We start from the raw sequence: 19,628 nt of genomic DNA on the forward strand, positions 1-19,628 counted from the left end.
TAATGGAACTCTTGTCTTTCCAAGGCTAATCTTAATATTCTACAGTAGGGCTACTGGCTGCCCGCGTAGCGGGCGTCGTAGGGGAGATAGTCTTCCGTTCATTGAAATGTATATTTCATATCGTACCATATCAAAAATTTACCAAACCAAGCAACACAATCTGCAACAACAGATGAACCGTAAATTAATTGAACAAAATCAGGTTGAGGTCCGCCATCCATGTTAGAGTTTTGAAGCTACGACAAGCAGAGTTTGGGAGTTATCTCGACTAAACGCAACTCGTTACTTAAATCAATTCAAAATGGCCACACCATCCAATATCCCGACGGAACCATTGAGCATTGATGACGTTTTGCCTTTAATTGGTGAATTCGGAAAGTTTCAGATTCTTCTTGAAACAGCATTTTGTATAATGATCTTCCCAGGGTCAATGCTCATACTCATACCATATTTTGCGCAACACAACCCTCCCTGGATGTGCGTCGCCAACAGCACAGTTTGTCATCTAAATGGCACATACGATACACAGAGTAAGTTTTACAAAGAGAGATGCAAAATGCCGAGGTCAGAATGGCAATTCACAAAGCCGAAGGAATATTCTATCATGACTCAGGTAAGCCTTGAACACAGATTAAGAATAACCAAATGCATTCTTATTCTGTGCCTTGACCGTAACTGTTTTCCTCGAGCGAATTTGAAGTAAGCCTCGATGTTTTCTGTATACGTAAAAGTACGCCTAGCGAATTTGACATTTGCTACTTTGCGGTTCCGCAGTGACAATCAGTCATACGATGAATAAAATAAGCTTTCTTTGACAATATTGTCTCCATAATTTGTTATGCAGGCTAGACAAATTATAACTGAGAACACACTAGAAAATTTTACTAAAATGAGCAGTGCAACAATGGTCAAAGGCGTGTTTTAGAGAGCAAAATTGGAAGAAATTTGGTTATTCAAAACTGAGTTTTGCGGCTAGGTGAAATCTTTTAGACTTTTTCAATCTAACTACATTCTAGCAATTTTAACATAATAGAACACAATGAAATGCTTTTAAATATGCAAGATCAGTCAAATATGTCTAAAATCGAGTGAGATGTGGCCAATGAAAAATTTGATTTTTGCTAATAAATCATTGTTGTTTTACCCCGGGTGCCAGAGCCTCAGAGAGTCATAGGGTGAAGAACGGGGAAAGGAATTGCGAAGGAGAATGGAAAAGGAAAGGGGAGAGACGAGGCTCTAGATCCATCGTTCAACAACCTCCTTTCAAATTGTAAAATTAAACTAACCTACCTGTAGGTGAAGTTTGATTGTAATTCTGTGAGTCATTGGTCGTGACCAGAGGAGCTGTACGAGATAGTGTGACGCAGTGCATGTGAACCAGCCTTGAGAGAGAAAAATGGATCAATGACAAGCGACAGGAGGAACTGGGCGGGGTCAATGGAATACTGGGAGAGCGTACAGCTCCTCCGGTCGCGACCGATGACTCACAGAATTACAATCAAACTTCACCTACAGTTAGGTTCATTTAATTTTACAATTCTATTTTGTCATTGGTCCCAGCTTTCTACAGAGCTGCACGAGATTTTAGAGCTGTCATTAAGACATTTACTTGAAAAACTAGAACAAGCATCATCAAAGGTTTTTAAAACCACTGAAGAGGCGCCATTGTATGTAAATCGATACAGAAAGCATATCAATTGGAAAAGAAAACACAAAAAAGCATATTAACTGGAAATTAATGCTGTTCCAAAATTAAAATTTTTTCAGCAGGCAAATTTTAGAAACGACGAAAAGTGTGCTCGTTGGACCATCCTGCAGCTTGAAGAACATCAGCCATGTGATTGATATTGGAACGCACAGCCTGTGACGTGGATGCGGTCCGAACACTAGGACATTTATACATATTGGTGTCAATTCCTGCAAGAGTAAGGAATGCTTTACTCCAACGTGCAATTGTACCGGATGCAGCAGCGCGATGCGGTCGTGTATGAGTTATCAACAACTCCAGAACGTAGCTTTTCTGTTCCTTTAAGATATTCTACTAGGTGGGCAAACGCATACAGCTTTGGTTCAGCGCTAGAGTTTAAAGTACTAGAGTTTAATATGGAACTTTGTGCACTGCGAGCAGTGTTGGTACAGCTATACAAGAAGCCGGATTCAAAAAGCGAGGTTAGAGAGAGTACAGCATTATGTACATTGTTTTAAACTGGATTGCAGCCATGTCGAGTACAAAAGTCAACCCAGCGTTTATATGGGTAACATATCATTTCTGAGTTTAACTTCTCCACGAAGTCTATAGAGATGTATAGAGGGGGTCGTGAAACCCTGCAATGAGAGGGCTTCCCGGATACTAGACAAACCATTAACTGCAGTTTGTGGAGAAGCGGATGTTGTAATTGAGGCATTGTTGGTAACTGCAACAGGTTTTTTCTTGGTCTTAGATGGACAGGTGGAGCATACAGCATACTTTTGAGAATGGGAAACCACGGCTGAGTAGGCCAGTTTGGGGTTACAAGAATTCCGGTTGCTTGATCTTGTTGAATTTTTTGTAGGTTTAGCGGCACGGCTAAATTTAGCGAACAGCGGCACGGCGTTTCTGCCCTCAGGTGCTGTAGGTGAAAGGTTCTAAGATCATCGCATCAGCCAATATTGAAAACTTGATAACGACCTCCATCTAAAAAAGCGACTCTGTTTAGCTGTAGCAACGGCATTTTCTACCTCACTTAAGAATTCATCTTGAGAGATGAGCGTTTTAATGTCAAAGTCATTGACTCCTTCGTCAAAGTCTTGCGCACCAAAGAGACGCACTACATCGTCTGCTGAAGGATGAGTCTAGTCTCGTGCATATGCCCAGCTGTAGGAGGAACGGGTGTGCGTGCAGGACTATCTGTAGCCACATCTGAAAAATTTTGTTGCCTATTTGGCGCTAAAAGAAACAGTGGCCGTGGCAAGTAATTTTCGTTTACTGGGAGGTTCTTCAAACTCGCCACAATCAGAATCAAAATCTGATTCAGAGGGCTTGTGATCTCTACGACGATTAGGTTTTTGATAAACTTGGAAAGCGTTTGATTGGATGAGACGAAAGTGTCGTTCATTTCTGTAGAATAAGAAGTAGATCAGCATTAAGGGGTTGATCAGAAGTGCAACTTGAATGTTCTTGCATAACAGGCCTAGATAAAATGGTCTCGAAAATGGAAGCTTGACTAGCTGCCAAGTCCCGTATTTTGCTGTTTTCAGCAGACATCTGTGAGATAACAAAAGATAATGAAGAAGAATGAAATATCTGGCTAAGATAAACCAAACAGTTGAGCAGATTGAAATCTAGAAAGTTTGTCAGGAAACATTGGCTCTGCAAAAACTCGTTAAAGCAACCACAGATTGTAATTACGCACATCTGGCATCACAAGCACTTGCACACAACTGGTTAACATGCACTGCGGCACACTATCTCGTGCAGCTCTGTAGAGAGCTGGGACCGATGACGAAATAGAATTCTCCTTTTCTATCAATAGGCATCCAGTATACCGTTTGCGGTATACTCGGCGCTGGTTGGCTAATCATCTTTATTTACAATCATTATCAAGAATCATCGATCAAATCATATGTCCCTGTCTTTTGTCATGAAAGAAGAATTGAGTACGGCAGTGAACGAAGATTCAATAGAGTTCTTTCCTCACATTAGGACACTTTCGCCACAGCAGAAAGAGATAATGAAATCAATTTTTACTGATAATAGAAAAGTCTTTGCAATCCTCCCAACGGGCCATGGAAAATCTCTGGAAGTTGCACAGAAATTATTAGCTATCTTTGGACCGTATTAAGTACAAGCAATTTGTAAAAAGAAACATTGTTATTGTTATTTCACCATTGCGTGCACTAATGGAAGTTCAAGTCAAATCGGTTGTTAATGTGGGCATACCTGCTTGCTGTCTTCACGACGAAACAGTCGAAGAAGAAGGCCTTATGAATGGCGAATATCAGTTGGTCTTTGGCAGTCCAGAGGCTTGTGTAAAAATGACAAATGGCGAAGTATGCTACCGCTGCCTGCGTATCAATCAAAACGTCTACTTATTGCAGCAGGCGCTCATTGTGTTTTGTGCAATGTGAATGAATGTGTTCCGATTACCCAACGAAACGAATCGAAAGCCGCGTTAATGATGACGAAGGAAGATCGGAGAGAAGAGCACAAGAAAGTTTCATCAAGTGATTGTTTGACTACACATTGGAAGAAAAAACGTCTTTGTTATCCTAAGAAAAACTCTTGCTAAATGTCGATAAAACTATGAAGTGTAATTGAAAACTTCGGTTTAACATCCAAAGGCATTCTGCAGAAAGACTTAAAAGACAACCAGAGGAATTTCATGAAGGAAGTTTGATATAAATAAAGCAATAGATACTAGAAAAAGGCTGTTTACCCATAAAAAGATTTATACACAATTAAAACCTTAATTTTGTTAATAAGCAATGAACCTTGCTTGAGCTAGAGAAAAATTTACAAATCTCAATGCTTTAGGCCGTCGTTGCAATTTACGCAGCATTTGCCCCACTTTTGCAATGGCATTGCGAACTCCGAAATTGTCTAGTATAGGCAGGAACAATGCCAGACCTCACGCACCAGTCCTAATGTATTTGATAAACCAACCTTTTCAAAATAAAGTGCAAATGTTCCTAATTTTGCAGAAACAGGCAAGTATTTTTCGCTTTACAGTTTTTCTAAAAAAATTGCAAGCGAGGCTGGCCACTTCAGGAGTCATACTGGTCCAATCAGAGTCATACTGGTCCGGCAGTCGAATTGGTCTGGACATATTGGTCTGGACCCAGGGGTCATATTGGTCTGAAGAGTCATATTGGTCTGGAACATTTATATGGAAAAATGGCGCTGCCCATAAGCAAATTAAGTGCTATTGTTATTGCCCTTGTTGCTATTAACAGGTCTAAATCAGTTGCTATTATGCAGTATGATAAAGTATTTAGGCGTTGTCATGCACAATGAAAATCTGAACAAAATAACATCAAGGGGCGTCACTCATAGAATTACTGGGAAAGTGTGAGGAGATTGTCTCTACACAAACACATTTTGTCGGTTAAAAACTGTCATCTTTAGTCGTAAATTTTTGCGATCGTGGTTTGAGTTTTGAAATAAGAAGGACTTTAAAAAGTGTCAAAAACTAATTTCACACTCAAGATATTTGCCAAAATTTGCCAAGATATTTTCTGTAAATACCAATGTTTCACGATCAACCTTTGTTCGTATCCTAAAAGTGATTCCAAATAGCTTACGCTGTAAGCAAGAAAGGGGTTGTTGAACGATGGATCCAGAGCCTCGTCTCTTCCCTTTCCTCTTCCGTTCTCATTCGCAATTCCTTTCCCCGTTCTTTATCCTTTGACTCTCTGAGGGTCTGACACCCAGGGTATAGAGTTAGAAGTTTCGAATTTTATCACCATGAAATACTCCCATCTATGCAAAATCAGTTAAATTTGTCAAAAATTGGGTGAGCTATGGTTAATAAAAGATTCGAAGTTTGCTAACGGATAACTGTTATTTTGGCTCAGTTGAAAAAGTTTTGAACTGAGACCAAAATACAGAGGTTTGATGGGGCCAGAGCTTGTGTTCATCAGATCATATCTCAGCCCATACGTAATACTTTTAACTGATTTTGCAGATTTGGAGATATTTCATGATGTTCTTTCAGATTATTGGAACAAATTTCGAAAATTCTAAAATTACACTTTTGTGACGTCATCACTTGACAACTCTATTGTTCTTTTGGCTCTGTTCATATTCATAAAGTTATGAACGAAGACGAATATACAAGGGTTTGATAGGGAAAGAGCCAGTGCACATGTGGCCATATCTCAGCCAAATTGAAACACATTTGACAGATTTTGCACATTCAGAGGTATGTTATAATGCATTTTCAGGTTTTGTGATCCAAATTAAAAAATTCTAAAAAAGTTTTGTGACGTCATCACTTTAGCCCGCTTCGTATATGACCGCTTCGAATAAGCCTGCCTCGAATAAGTCTGCCTCGAAAAAGCCCGCCGCTTCGTATATGACTCTTCGAATAAGCTGGCTCGAATACGCCCGCCTCGAAAAAGCCCCAACCCTTACGGCAAAATAAGCCCCATGAGGGGCTTGAATGAAATGTAACGGAAAGATACACCATTCTAGTTAATGAGTGATGGCACATTAAATTGGTAAATGAAAAATCTACGACAAAGCGAGGCATTGACGAAAAGACAATAAAAATATCAATGATGTGGACTAAAATATTTTTCAGTGCTTTGATGTATACTTTGGTAGGATATCTAAAAAAGTGTTAGCAAAGCATAATTGCAAACAAAATTATTTTGGACAAATTGAAAAACCTACGAAAAGGGTTATTTTTATGACAACTTGCAGTTGATTTTTATAAGCCCCTCTCCTCTACTCCCACTTTGAGTTACGAAAGTGCCAAAAATATTAAGCTTCCAGGGGGCTGATTCGATGGTTTATGCCTTATTTAGTCACAAACAGTCTGTGATCAAAGAAACATATTTTCAACAGTTTGACCTATACTGCGACACAGAAGTATACAGCTACTTGGCAACATCTTTGGTTTTTGTCTCGGGGGCTATCGGTGCGATCGTACTGGGATGGACATCAGATCGGTAAGCAAGAGCAACAACTTTTCACGATAATGCCTACGCTGTTATGTAATTCATATATTGTTTTCCACAAGGTTGTCGTCTTTGTACTTAATAATAAATAACTCCAATGATAGAGACCTTGGCTCAGTAATATTTTTGTCGAAGATGAAGTTGAACACCTATTTTCCTGTGGCAGTAAACTTAAAATGTACGAGAAAAGCAGAAAAAAGAGACTTTATTCGCAGCACCTTGGAACACTAATCAGACATTTGCCAATTGAATATTTGCAGCATATTTTCCCCAAATGAAAAACCTGAATCTTGTTTAGCTTGCTCGCTATCTTTTACCCCAAAGAAAGCTTGGATATTCAACGACAATAATTTCGGGTGTATATAAATTTCTGACAGCCATCAGTTTCTTGGATAAGAAAGCTTGGATATTCAACGACAATAATTTCGGGTGTGTATAAATTTCTGACAAAATATTTTGGACAAAACAATTCGGACTCTTTTTCACGAAGTTCTTCGATAATTTAAAATTTTTCAGACAGAAACAAAATATGAGCAGAGCCGCTGAGAGGGGGACAAGGAGGGGCAAATTGACCCAGGGCCTCGAATCTAGGGGTCACTTAAAGTTTTATCATTGGCCTATTTCTTTACCTCCTGTGATAAAGAGACGAGATGGTTTTCCATAGCAGTTATTTACATATTGAGCCATAGGAGGACATATATACTTGATGTTATGCAATAGTGCCTCTCTATTTAAGCCATTTAAGACATTTAATGCAAACACTAGAAGCAGGCCATCAGTTTCTTCCTCTTCAAAAATATCTTTCATTGCATGTACAGCAGCCTCGCACCCTGAAGGTAATCCAGTGCATAATTGTAGAGATCCTCCACTCTCGAGTATATCATCAGGAGTATACTTGATTTTCCAATGATCCTTCTCAATACTTCTCCAATGCCGATTGGTCGAACTCCAGGACTCTTTTCAAGAGGAACCAAGCGGCAGGAAACAAATGCTTTAATCGAGTCTTCAAATCTCTTGTGCACGGTATGCGTATGAATTTTGCTAAAGCTGTTTTCAGTTCCTCACCCGTGTTCCCAAAATTTTTGAAGGCTACAATCCTTGCCAAAAATAACTGGAACGCCTTCCCATTGCAGCATGCAAATAAACAAAGCAAGTCTAAAACTACCTCATCAAAATATCACTGCCGTTTCAAAAATTTCAAAAAATATTTTTCAAAAAAGCTTCAGCTTTGCACATGTGTTCCAACAATTTTGGCAAGGATTGTAGAATTCTCCGCCGTCCATCAGCATTCATTCCAGGGGGACCAGCTGCACCTTTTGTATGTAATGCAGCCTTAGTAATAATTGTTTCATCAATGTTCTCAAACATTACAGGATCAATGAAAGGAATCTATCCAGCCATGAGAGTGGAAGGATCCGCTGGTGCTGAAGTTACTATGGTTTCATCTTCAATTCGTCAATAACCTTGTCAAATAGACTCAATATGCCGCTGGTATTGTTTCTATCTAATAATCTCATCGCTGCATTGATTTTCCTTTCAAGTACAAAATTTGCAAATTTCTTTGCGAGATCACCCGAAGAGAATTTTTTTGCTATAACTCGGAAGTTTGGACTTCTAAAATTCTTTCAGATTGTCGTTCGCTGTCCCTAATAACATAGGGGGAATAGAAAGCGGAGGTATCCTGTCCACCTAAGTACAGTACTTCAACGAAATTAAACGATTGATGGGATAGAGCCGGATGAAGAAAATGAACAATAGAAAGATGTCAATGTAACGATGAAAGTATGACAGAGGCGATTAATTAATAATTACTCAGGGTGGTATAGTGTCTTGCTGGGGATGAGATCGCAGGGGTGCAAAGGGTCAATATGGTGCCCCACATATCTTCCAATTTTCCTTCAAAGTATTGGAAATGTGCAGAAAAGTGCAAGAGCTAGGAAGCACACTGATCTATATCTATCTATTAGTGGCGTATTGTAAGACCTTCAAATGAGGGGAGAGGGGCTATTCAATTACTGACAGGACATGATAGAAAAATTTTATCATCCTCCGCAATACATCGTGTCAATTCACAACATCTATTTACATATTATCATCAGACCTTTTAGATCTATACATCGGAAAAATCCCAGGGTATTACTACATTGTCCGAGGCGGCACCATGGTTGCCGCCGAAGAGGGAAAAGTTTGCTGGAAAATGCACTTTTTGAAGCACTTTTTCAAAAAACACAAGCTTTCTCTTCAATAAATATCCACAGACTGAAAGCTATTTGATGGTTTTAATCGATTTTCCGGTGTCGTTGTTAAATATTTAAGCTTATGCAACACAAATTTCTTTAGATTGGGACATAATTTCTCAGTTTTTTTTCCTTTCATTAATTCCTTTTAGGAATCTTTTCATTTAAGTAAATAACAACTCCTTGCACCCTCTCAATATTTTTATGAAATGGCGCCTAATCTGAACTTTTACTGCCAAGCCAAAAATTGTTGACGGGCTCCTCAGAAACATCCCCACACCCTACCTCGGTACGCCCATGGTATCTACTTTGTGCAAAAGTCATTGCTTCAGTTCGCTTCAGCGAACGCTACAAAACAAGCATCATGCCATTGCCATGACATCAACTTACGTCATTCACGGCATCACCTACCACAGGACATTCCCTAACTCATCATTAGTCAGCACATTTATTTTGTATATAAGTATGTTAATTTGTATGTTAGTCAGTTCATAGGTCAGTTCAGTTCACATCAGAGTTACACAGGCAACACACTGTCTCTCTCACTGCCTCCGTGTTCTCTGCACGTTAAATAAGTTTCAGAGTAACATCAACGATGGAAAGTCACAGGATAAGATAGGAACCATTGCAATTCATGCTACATAAGTATCGTTTTTATAAATTATTGACTATAGCGAGTCCAATTACGTACAGGCCGAACAAGGGCTTGAAGGACCAGATCCACAGCCGTCATGTCATATATTATTGCTAAATAAAATAGAACTCGGTGGGCATTCTTGTGGTAAATCCTTGCAAGCTTATAATTGAAAAACATTCATTCTTTTTAGACAAATGTATACGGTTGAATATATGCTTGATCACTTTTTAGCTTGAACTTTGATTCCTTTTTTTTCCAGGTATGGACGAAGGTTAACACTGCTGCCTTCCATGGCGAACGTCGTCGTGCTTGGCTTCATCACCTCGTTTTCTCCGACCCTTTGGTTCTACATTCTAACACGCACTTTAATTGGTTTTTTCGTCCCTGGCGTTAATTTACAGATGTTTGTGCTCATTTCAGAGTTTGTAGGCCCAAAATGGCGTCCATTCGCTGGAATTACACTTTGGTTTTCATTTGCTCTCAGCGTAGTTGTGCTTGGAATTATAGCAATCTTCGTTCAAACTTGGAAGATTTTGATGATAGTCACCACAGCTCCTTTTTTTGTTGCATTTCTCTTTTTCAAGTAAGTAACTTTACAACTCGCTGACTTTTTTGTATTTATCGACTTTTCAAGAATCGCGCCTTATGATATTTTTATGATATGTCTATGAAATTTTGCATGCTGAGAATAAAAGCAGAAATGAGATATATTATTAGACTTTAACCCGTAATTCTGTGCCATTGTTTGTTTTGAAAACCTTTGCACTGCAACCATCGTTTAATCAGAAATTTTTTGCGTGGATGACAATTTCAAATGTCAAAGCTGTTTGTTGTGTACAAATTTATCTGTGAATATTTTTGAATTCTAGCCAATGTTTATTTGAGTTGCTCGAGTCAGGATTTCGATATTTACTATATCTGCAATAACCTTATCATATTTGGAGAGAGGAAAGCAAATGGCAGATACATAGTCTTCGTTTAAAATATTTACATCACCCCGTGATTTGGATTAAGAACGAGCGGCTGAAAATATGAAAGGCAGTGCCATTATTGAAACCAATTTTTGTAACTATGGGCGATATTTTCATATTTTCTTTTTAAACTCCACAAACTAAGTGAAGTGATTTAGCATAATAGGGTGGAGCCCTCCCAACCCCCCCCTCCCCCAACCCCCCCCCCCCCCAACCCAGGACGTCTGTGTTCCCTACAAGATTTCAAAAAATTCTCCCCTGATCCTAATCTTACTTTTTTAATGTTCCTAAAAAAAATTGGAAATCTTGTCAAAAGTTCCCCTTTGATCCACGTTGAAAATTCCAAATGCTCTCATGTTGCCTTTAAAAGTAAATGAATAAAATAATATATAGTACCAAATCTCCATTTCGGAGCAGTTACTTTTACCCAAGTGCACTGAGGAAGTAAAACAGGTAGTGTTATAATCTTTAGTTTATAAACTTGTCCACATATTTTTGGATAATGCTCTCATGCTCAAAGTTTATATTTTCAAATAGGGAGCATTCCCACAACTGCTCGGCATATTCCTCATGATCTCCACACCTCCTACAGAAAGCATTACCTCCTACAAAATGACAGGTTCCTCTGTTCCCTTTGGAGGACCACATGTAAAGATCTAAACATCGTCTTATTTTATTTGGTAATAGTATTTTTCATCGCATAGGCCACAATTTTCGAAATCATAATCAATGGATGAACTAGTTTTATTAGCTAGCACAGCTACTTAGCTGTTAATATTTTGTAACAGTTGCAACTATTGCACCATGGGGGGGGGGGGGGGGGTTGGGTTGGGCCAGGGTCAGGAAACTGCTAATTTTCGTGTTACCTGATTAAAGGCTATGAACAAAAATAATTGTCTAATCAGAATGGTGCAGTGGCACATTTTTTGTTCCGACCCCACAATTCTGTTTGCTTTATTCTTCATTGCTTACTCTTTGTTCAATGCAAGGTTCATTCCGGAATCGACAAGATGGCTTCATGTAAATGGAAGAACTGACGAAGCGCTTGCGATATTTCGAAAGATTGCCAAGGTAAATGGAAAAGAGCTGCCGGATATAAATTTAAAGCCAGTTCCAATGGACTGCTCTCCTGGACTGACACATTATCTTCATTTATTCAAGCCTAAAAAAATCGCTTTTAAGAGTTTGATCCAAGGATATGCGAGGTAGGTAGATAAACTTCTACGGGCATGCATCGTTGGCAACGTTTATCAAACAGATGACGATGAAGCAATGCCGAGCCGGTTAGCGGTGGCAACATTTAATGCTGATTAGGAGGGTAATGGGAGTAACGTTCTCTGGTTATTATCATTTTGATTACATCGCTTCAGTAATTTACAGTCTTTCTTTTCTTGTGTCGTCAAATTTAGGCTCACACCTTTTTCGCTTTTATAGAAAACTGTGGCCTCACACCCTGTTGAAAGCTATGCTGTTCAGAATTATATTCGACTAATTCTGTTTTCAGTATGGTCAATTGCTTGGTTTCTTTCGGCGTTTCGTTTGGTGCTGATGACTTTAGTGGCAACAAGTACCGGGACTTCATAGTCGCAAATCTGGTCGACTTGCCAGCAACTATACTTGCGATATATTGTTGCAACAAGTATACTGTTTCTTTTGCTGTAGTTCATGTTTAAAATATTTTGAAGAAAGCATGCAAAAGCGGGAACAAAGCATAATTCAGTACTTTTCATCCTAAGAAAAAATGGGAACCGATCAAACCACGACTAAACATGCCATTTACCTTTTAATTTTAATCTGGATACAACATTCTGCTCACCTTTTGTCATTATCTGACAGTTTACACTCTTAGAATGCGATGTTTCCACTTTTCCGTGCTGTCTTCAAATTTTGTGGCACCAGTGGCTTCTTTTTACTTCAGAATAGTGTATTTTACACAAAACACTATTTTTTATCACCCTTTAAAACGCTAGGTTTAAATTCTGCAAATACAAGCTTTTTATAACGGAGCGTTTTTTAACGACTCTTATCTCTTACAAGTTGAATATTTTTCTAGGTTCTTGTTTTCTAGGTTTCTAGGTTCTCAAGTTCTTGTTTCTTGGAAATAAATCTCAGACAACTGTGCTTTTAAAAACAACTTTTGCTGCTTTTAACAAGACGTTTTGGAGAGGTCCCACCTTGAACCTTATTTCTCCATAGTAGGCATACTAGATGGTAACTAAGACCCCGTTTACACTGTCCCGTGCAAGTTTGGAAAAGTGACAAAACTGTCGCGGTTCGCCCTTGCGTTTACACTAGCACTGTGGAACCGTGACGATTTTGCTCTGCTATCCGGAACAGTTTTGACCCTGCTCTGAAAGCGAACGAATTTTGTACCGTCACGGTTCCGTTTTTGAACGGGACAGTGTAAACACCTATCCGAGACGATTTTGTCACGGATTCACAAAGAGGCCTTTTGTATGGCTGTTTCAGGTAATCGAGGCTTTGATTGTGGCGTAACTACGTTCTCAAATTCTGAAGAAAAGGAAATTCTGAAGAAAAGACGACCACAGAAAAGGCTTGTAGTGTTTCCCAGTCCAAGCCTTGATTGGACTTTGCAGTTTTGTAGTCTAAAATAACACTGAAAATTAAAGCCACCTTGTCTTTCGTCCAAGTAAAGTTTTAATCGGCCTTCCGCTCCATTTTAACTCACAATAAAAATTCGATTGTTGACTTCAGCGGCAAAATAAAAGCCTTGGTTGACTAAATACAGCTTCTTCTAAACAATGTTCTACCATTAAATTAAGGTCGTACCGGTACAGTGTAAACGGAACGGCTAAACGGAACAATTTGGAACCGCGACAGTGTAAACACTTGAGAACCGTAACGGTACAAAATTGTCCCGGGACAGTGTAAACGGGGTCTAAAATGACTCACGCACTTTCTCTCTACAGAATCGGGCGAAAGAGGACTGTTTTAATTCCCATGTTTATATCCGGGATATCATGCATTGCGGTCTCCGTGATTCCTGCAAAGACAGGAGGAAAGAAATCAGGTACGTTAACGCAATACTCATTATTAAGAAATGCCTAGAACTTAAAAGCTTTTGCGCAACCGGCATGCTTTGCGATTATGTTTTCAAAACCGGCCTTATATCGTACTGCATGAAAACACAGAAAGGAATGTTTTCTTAGGAATTTAGAAGGTGTTTAGTGACATCCTCACTGAAAGCACTTCTCTTAGGCATCTCCTTAAAACGGTATCCATTTAAACAAGCAGCCGGTATAGTCCGTATGCCGATTTCACTGCTTTTTCGTGTTTGAGTCCATCTGGGGTATGGATGTAATTAAATCAGTGGCGTAGATAGGAAATGTAAAGTAGGGGCGAGAAATTTAGATCTAACCTATATGACTTCATAAATCTGGACATAACATATCTACATTAGAACCGAAATAAAACAGAACACAAACTCTTAAAAAGTAATTAAACTCCAGTGTCATAAATCATACTTCTTTAAGATTTTTTTGGATTTCTCCTCGGAGGTATTTCCAACAAATTGCAATTAAGCTTAACATGCAGGTTATTCACCACCTCTTGCCACCATCTATCTACGCCACAGTTTCAAATCAGTAAATTTGAATTAGACTAGAAATGCATTAGAGATCGCCGGTTCTCAATGTCAATGTAAAATGTTTCCATATTCTTTTTATTTTATACTTTAATTCCTTAAATGTAATTGCTCCTTTTTATTCGATGATTATTATTATTACATTCAACATTTCTTTCCTTTTAGACTTGATTGGGTTGCGTGTATTCTTTGGTGTCCTTGGAAAGTTTTGCATCACTTTGTCGTACAATTCACTCTACACGTGGTCTGCTGAGCTTTATCCAACCGTAATAAGGTAAGCACTTGTCTTCCTGGAAAGAGCTGTCGCCGGAGGCGCTTTAGGGCGCTGAAGCTTGGTGCCAAAAATAATCTTTTAACTTAACTACCATCAAGCATCAAGTCACTTAGTCCAAGTGGCAGTTCAAGGTTTCAATGGCTCGTTTATAAGATTACAGCTTCTTCCTCGAATAGAAGAAGTATGGTGTACATCCGCAGGGCTTCATTTCATTTTAAAATTATTTATGCACGGTAGCCCCGTCAGTCATGACTGATTTTCAGGGGGCCGTGCCAAAAACTTTACAAATTAAAAAATCCACTTAAATTAATAACCGGAAAAGGAAACTAATTACAATCATAAATAATTTATCTACAACTATTTACAATAAATTTACAACAAACCCTTTATCTTGTTCTTAAAAGAGGGTAAAGAGGGAGCTTGCTTGGCCTCGCGGCTGAGATCATTCCAGATTTTTGCTCCACGAAATGCGAACGCTTTCTGTCCATTACTAGTTTTCATAAATGGCACTAGCAAGTCAGTTTCGGCATTTCTAAGGTTGATAATATTGCGATCAGAATTTCTAACAAATAAATGCGAGAGATAATCAGGCGCGAGACTATTAACAGATTTATATACAGTTGATGCAGTCTCACTTCTGATCATATCCCTCACAGTTGGCCATTTTAACTCTGTAATCAAAGCTTCAGCAGGAGCATCGTAGCTGCTATTTGTAATAATTCTAGCGGCACAATTTTGCAATTTTTGAAGCTTAACCAGTCGGAACTCTGCACAGCTCCCCACACAGAACAGCAGTACCGAAAATGTGGTTCTACGATACCTCTATATAATTTGCAAAGTACAGTTTTTGGCAAAAATTTCTTTGCATATTTTAAAAAACCTAACGAGCAGGAGACTTTGGCTTGAACAGATTTTATTTGCTCGTCCCACACGAGGTATACGTCAACTTGGACACCAAGATACTTAATACTGTCGACGAGTTCTACAGGGGAATCATCGATAAAGAATGCAGGAGAACCCACAGTGTTTTCACCAATCTTTTTCAGATTTGGTCTAGTTCCGATTACCATTGCCTGAGTCTTGATTACATTCAAAGACAATTTATTGCCCTGAAGCCATTCTTTCAAACATTTCAATTCGTTGTTAAGCGTTTCAGTTAGATCCTCAATGCTCTTAGAGGAATAGGATATGCTAGTATCGTCGGGCGTACATCGTAACTTTGCAGTTTTTCAAGGCGAATGGCAGATCATTTATATAGATTAGGAAGAGTAGTGGACCTAAACAAGAGCCTTGTGGAACACCACAGTTGATGCTTCCGATGTCAGATTCCACTCCATTAACCTTAGTGAATTGCTGCCTACTGCTAAGTTATGATTTGAACCATTGAAGCTCAAGACCCTGAATTCCGTACTTAGATAGCTTTTGAATAAGTATGGCATGATCAACAGTATCAAAAGCCTTTTTCAAATCAATGAAAATATTTCCTGTAAATTTTCCACGCTCAATATTAATGTGCCAGTCATTAGTGCCAGAAAGCAAGCAGGTTACAGTGGAATGCAGAGCTCTCAAAACCTGATTGACCAGAATACAGAAGTTTATTTTTGTCTAGATAATCATATAGTTGGTTGTAAATCAATTTCTCAAAGAGTCTTGCCAGAAATGGGAGCACAGAAATCGGTCTATAATTGGAACGATTGTTTTTTTCTCCACTTTTAAAGATTGGGGCAACCCTTGCAGTTTTCCAATTTTCAGGAAAAACTCCAGTGGCAATTGAGAGGTTTACGCTGCAGGAGGGTTTCAGAAAAGTTTTGCCCCTGGTTGACGAAGGATTTCAAATGTTTGTCTGCTACAAGAGACAGGTTAAAATTGGCAGCTGTACGCTCAAAGTCCAAAATTTTCATGGATGCTTATAAACAAACGAGAAATAGGGTCAATAGATTAAACAAAGATTTAAAGCGCGACTATTTTACAAATAAGATTGCCCTTTCCCAAGGTGATCTTAAAAACACTTGGAAAACCATTAACATGGTTCTCAATAAGAAATCAAAAACGACTCAAATTCAGTCACTGGATGTTGATGGTGCGCATGTTACCGATAATAATGCTGTTGCTCAGACAATGAATGATTTCTTTTGTGATATTGGCAAATCTCTAAGTGACAAAATTCCACAGAAAGCCAACCCCCTTGTTGAAGATAAGCTGGAAGTGAACCCTGAAAATTTACAGTTTAAATTACAAGCCTTTGGTGTTCCTCAGATAAAAAAGGTTTTTGGTAAATTCAAAACGTCCAAGGATTTCGGTCCTGATGGCATTGCTACCCATTTCCTAAAGATCGCATTCTCTGTCATTGCAGAATCTCTGTGTGACAAAAGCACTGGAGTGTCTAAAATATCACAGCCCTCTCGTGAGATGCTAATTCTATTGCAGATTTTCACTTTTCCCAGTGTCCAATTTTCCGAGCATTAGGGGCCGGTCACACCCTTGCCCCCTTGCTACACTACTGCAGTAACATAATCATTACAAAGAGAAGACGATGCTTCTTCAAGCAGTCTGTATACAGGAAGACATAACTGTTTTATTATTCTTTCTGCTTTATAGTAACCTAAGACCGTCACTCAATGTTGATGTTTAATTATTTTGCAAAGACAATCTAAATATTTGGCAACCAAATGAAATTTTCCATTTCGATCAATCCTCTTACCTTGTTTGAATTTTATCCTATACAGAGGTGCTGGAATTGGCTTTCTGCAAATCGCTTGTCAAATTGGTTATGCAATGGCACCTTGGGTTGCAAAATGGCTCATGGTCTTCCATGTGGTGCTGCCTTTTTCGATAATGGGCGGCTCCGCTGTCATTTGTACCATCCTGTTGCTTTGGCTTCCTGAAACAGCCGATAAAAAGACCTTGGAATCGTTTGGAGATCAATTTAAAGAGAACGACAATGTGAAAGCTAGTGAAAGCTGAAGATTTGGGCGGAGAAAGAATGAAAATGGTTGATATGACTGTTTGAGCATATGACGTAACTGCTTGAGCATCTGCTGACATATCTTGAAGATTTGGTTTTATTCTGTTAACAGTAAATTTCTGCATATAATTGCCTGTGTTTCTGTGCTTCTGGAATTCCCTGGCAAAGATTCATGCTTATAAGATGGAATGTGAAAAAGGTTCACGGGCTTGCATTGCATTATGCTTGTTTGTGTTTGTGGGCGAACATTGGTACAAAAGTAGGCAATGCATACGCCCTCTTCTAAAAAGCAACCATTTTGATTGGTTTATTATACTTAAAGGGCCACTCCAGCCCAAAAAATTTTTCTGAGATTTTTGCATAAATTGGTAGCTAGTCGAGAAAAAGAAGCTATCGTGAAATTTTTTTTCGAAAAGCTTAACTCGTTTTCCAGATATAGACGCTCAAAGTTGAGAATCACCGTAAAAATACGACAAAATTTTTTTCGGAAAAAGCACTTTGTGACGTGTGAAAGGGCTATTGTTTCAACATTCGGCGCTATTGTTATACGTTCGCACTGAAATTCGCACGACTCGGTAGAGGCTCGGAAGAGGCGATTCATGTCGGAATCTCGGTTGTCGTTTTATTTATTTTCCTTCATTGCGATTGATGTTCAGCGGAAGCTTCCAGCCAACATGGACTAATAAATCGACAAATCAAAGATGGAAGCTTCAACCTGAACGCATACCCTCATCTTGGCAACGCAGCAAGCTTTTTAATATGGAATGCTTCACGAATTTTCAGATGTGAATGGATTTCTGACCGAAGGCATTTCTTATCGTCGTGTCATCTCAGGGATTTCCAGGGAGCTGAATAATAATTGATGTCTTAACGCATTAGAAGAAGAACCCTATTCACAAGATGGAAACTTCCCCGTAAGTCACAATTCATTCTTATTATCATTTTACTATGTTGAACGTTTGGCCAAACTGCAGGGTGTAGAGGTTTGGAGGGGGTTTGGGGAAGGTGTGACACGCACCCCCTAAGCAACGCAATTTGCCGGGCTTTGAGATAAACTTTGTCCTCTAAATATAAGTTTTTTAACAGCCAGTCTTGTGAACTGCCCCCCAAATGGTCAGAAATGTGGTTATATTAAAAGTACAACAGGCCGAAGATGATACTTGCCGCGAATTTACCGAGGCCGAAAATGCCTGTGACGTCAATCCGGAGATCTCCGATAACACGGTTGAAAAACAATTCAACTCAATGACCAATTTACAAACGCTAATAACTACAAAACGGTTAGAGATATGAAAAAAATAATAACAGATTCGTGTTCAGGAGGTCTGATTACATCGTATTCTGAAATAAAAATTTTGGGCTGGAGTGGCCCTTTAAGCATCGATCAATCAAAATAAATATGAAAGTAGTGCCGTAGATTACGAGATTTCGTCTATGAATACTGTATTCTTGTGAGTAATTACAAAATTGTAAAATAAGATGTTGAAATCGAATCTCATTTTTTCATTCTACGAATACCGTCAATTTAAAAATACACAAGCTAACCAAATCTCCAATACATACCTCTTAACACTTAGTAGTCCGGATCTATGCAATGTATGTCCGGTCTGTCCTGATTAGCTTTTTGTGGATAAGCCAAGGCTGCTTTCATTTCTTGGCGGCGAAATTTGTTTGGTGTATATATTGATGACGGGTATCTGGGTGAAGAGCTGGTGGCGGCTCGACAAATTTGCAACCACGCCTATCACAACAAGCGCCGTCCAGAAACAGCCCATACACATAGATGCCCTCGGATGGCGTCGAGTGACCAGGCTTTAGATCCGTCATTCTATTTCCTTTTATGTGAAAGTGTAACCTCCTGTAGAATTTTGTGCTAAACCATTGTAAAATTATTCTAAACTATGAACCTGATATTTCAACAGTCTCACAGAGATAAAATAGTAGTTGTTTTAGCTGTAAAGTAATAACAAGATGTAATGATGATTTAGAATCTGAAGCATCGTTTACTTATATGACTCTGCCGCTTTCATTCATATAATCTGACAGCCTTCACAGCACCATTCTCGGAACTGCGCATTTCTTTCAAGTAATTCTGTGGTGTTTTGTTTCTCGCTTTTCTGTTAATTCACAAACTCAATGATTTTCTTTTCTTTGGATCTGGCCTATTCTTCATAATTCATCAAAACAAATCAATACAATGCCACAACAGATGAACCGTAAACTAATTGACCGAGATAAGGTTGAGATCCGCCATCCATGTTAGAGTTTTGAAGCTACTAC

General features: G+C 38.9%; 1 protein-coding gene and 1 long non-coding RNA gene across 3 annotated transcripts; one reads left to right on the forward strand and one right to left on the reverse strand.

Annotated features, from left to right (window-relative positions):
• The first annotated feature begins 19 nt into the window (after nt 1–19).
• LOC135691188 (organic cation transporter protein-like) lies at nt 20–18,817 on the forward strand. 2 transcript variants are annotated; one of them, XM_089116020.1, is made up of 8 exons: nt 21–613; nt 6,548–6,651; nt 9,794–10,117; nt 11,495–11,710; nt 12,010–12,144; nt 13,436–13,536; nt 14,275–14,383; nt 17,110–18,817. In XM_089116020.1, the coding sequence occupies exons 1-8, from the start codon at nt 302–304 to the stop codon at nt 17,345–17,347; spliced, it is 1,539 nt and encodes a 512-aa protein (XP_088972146.1). In that variant the 5' UTR covers nt 21–301; the 3' UTR covers nt 17,348–18,817. The 2 variants fall into 2 exon arrangements, with proteins under 2 accessions (XP_088972148.1, XP_088972146.1); XM_089116022.1 differs by lacking the exon at nt 12,010–12,144 and having other exon boundaries at nt 20–613.
• On the reverse strand, nt 12,710–19,051 carry LOC135691194 (uncharacterized). The gene is made up of 3 exons (XR_010516738.2): nt 18,912–19,051; nt 17,085–17,264; nt 12,710–13,509 (listed from the first exon to the last, which is right to left on the reverse strand). It is a non-coding gene; the product is annotated as an uncharacterized LOC135691194 (long non-coding RNA).
• Between the last annotated feature and the right edge of the window lie 577 nt (nt 19,052–19,628).

Source organism: Rhopilema esculentum, chromosome 4 (genome assembly GCF_057945365.1).
Source record: "Rhopilema esculentum isolate cy_ngs chromosome 4, ASM5794536v1, whole genome shotgun sequence".
In the NCBI taxonomy this organism is placed as follows: domain Eukaryota; kingdom Metazoa; phylum Cnidaria; class Scyphozoa; order Rhizostomeae; family Rhizostomatidae; genus Rhopilema; species Rhopilema esculentum.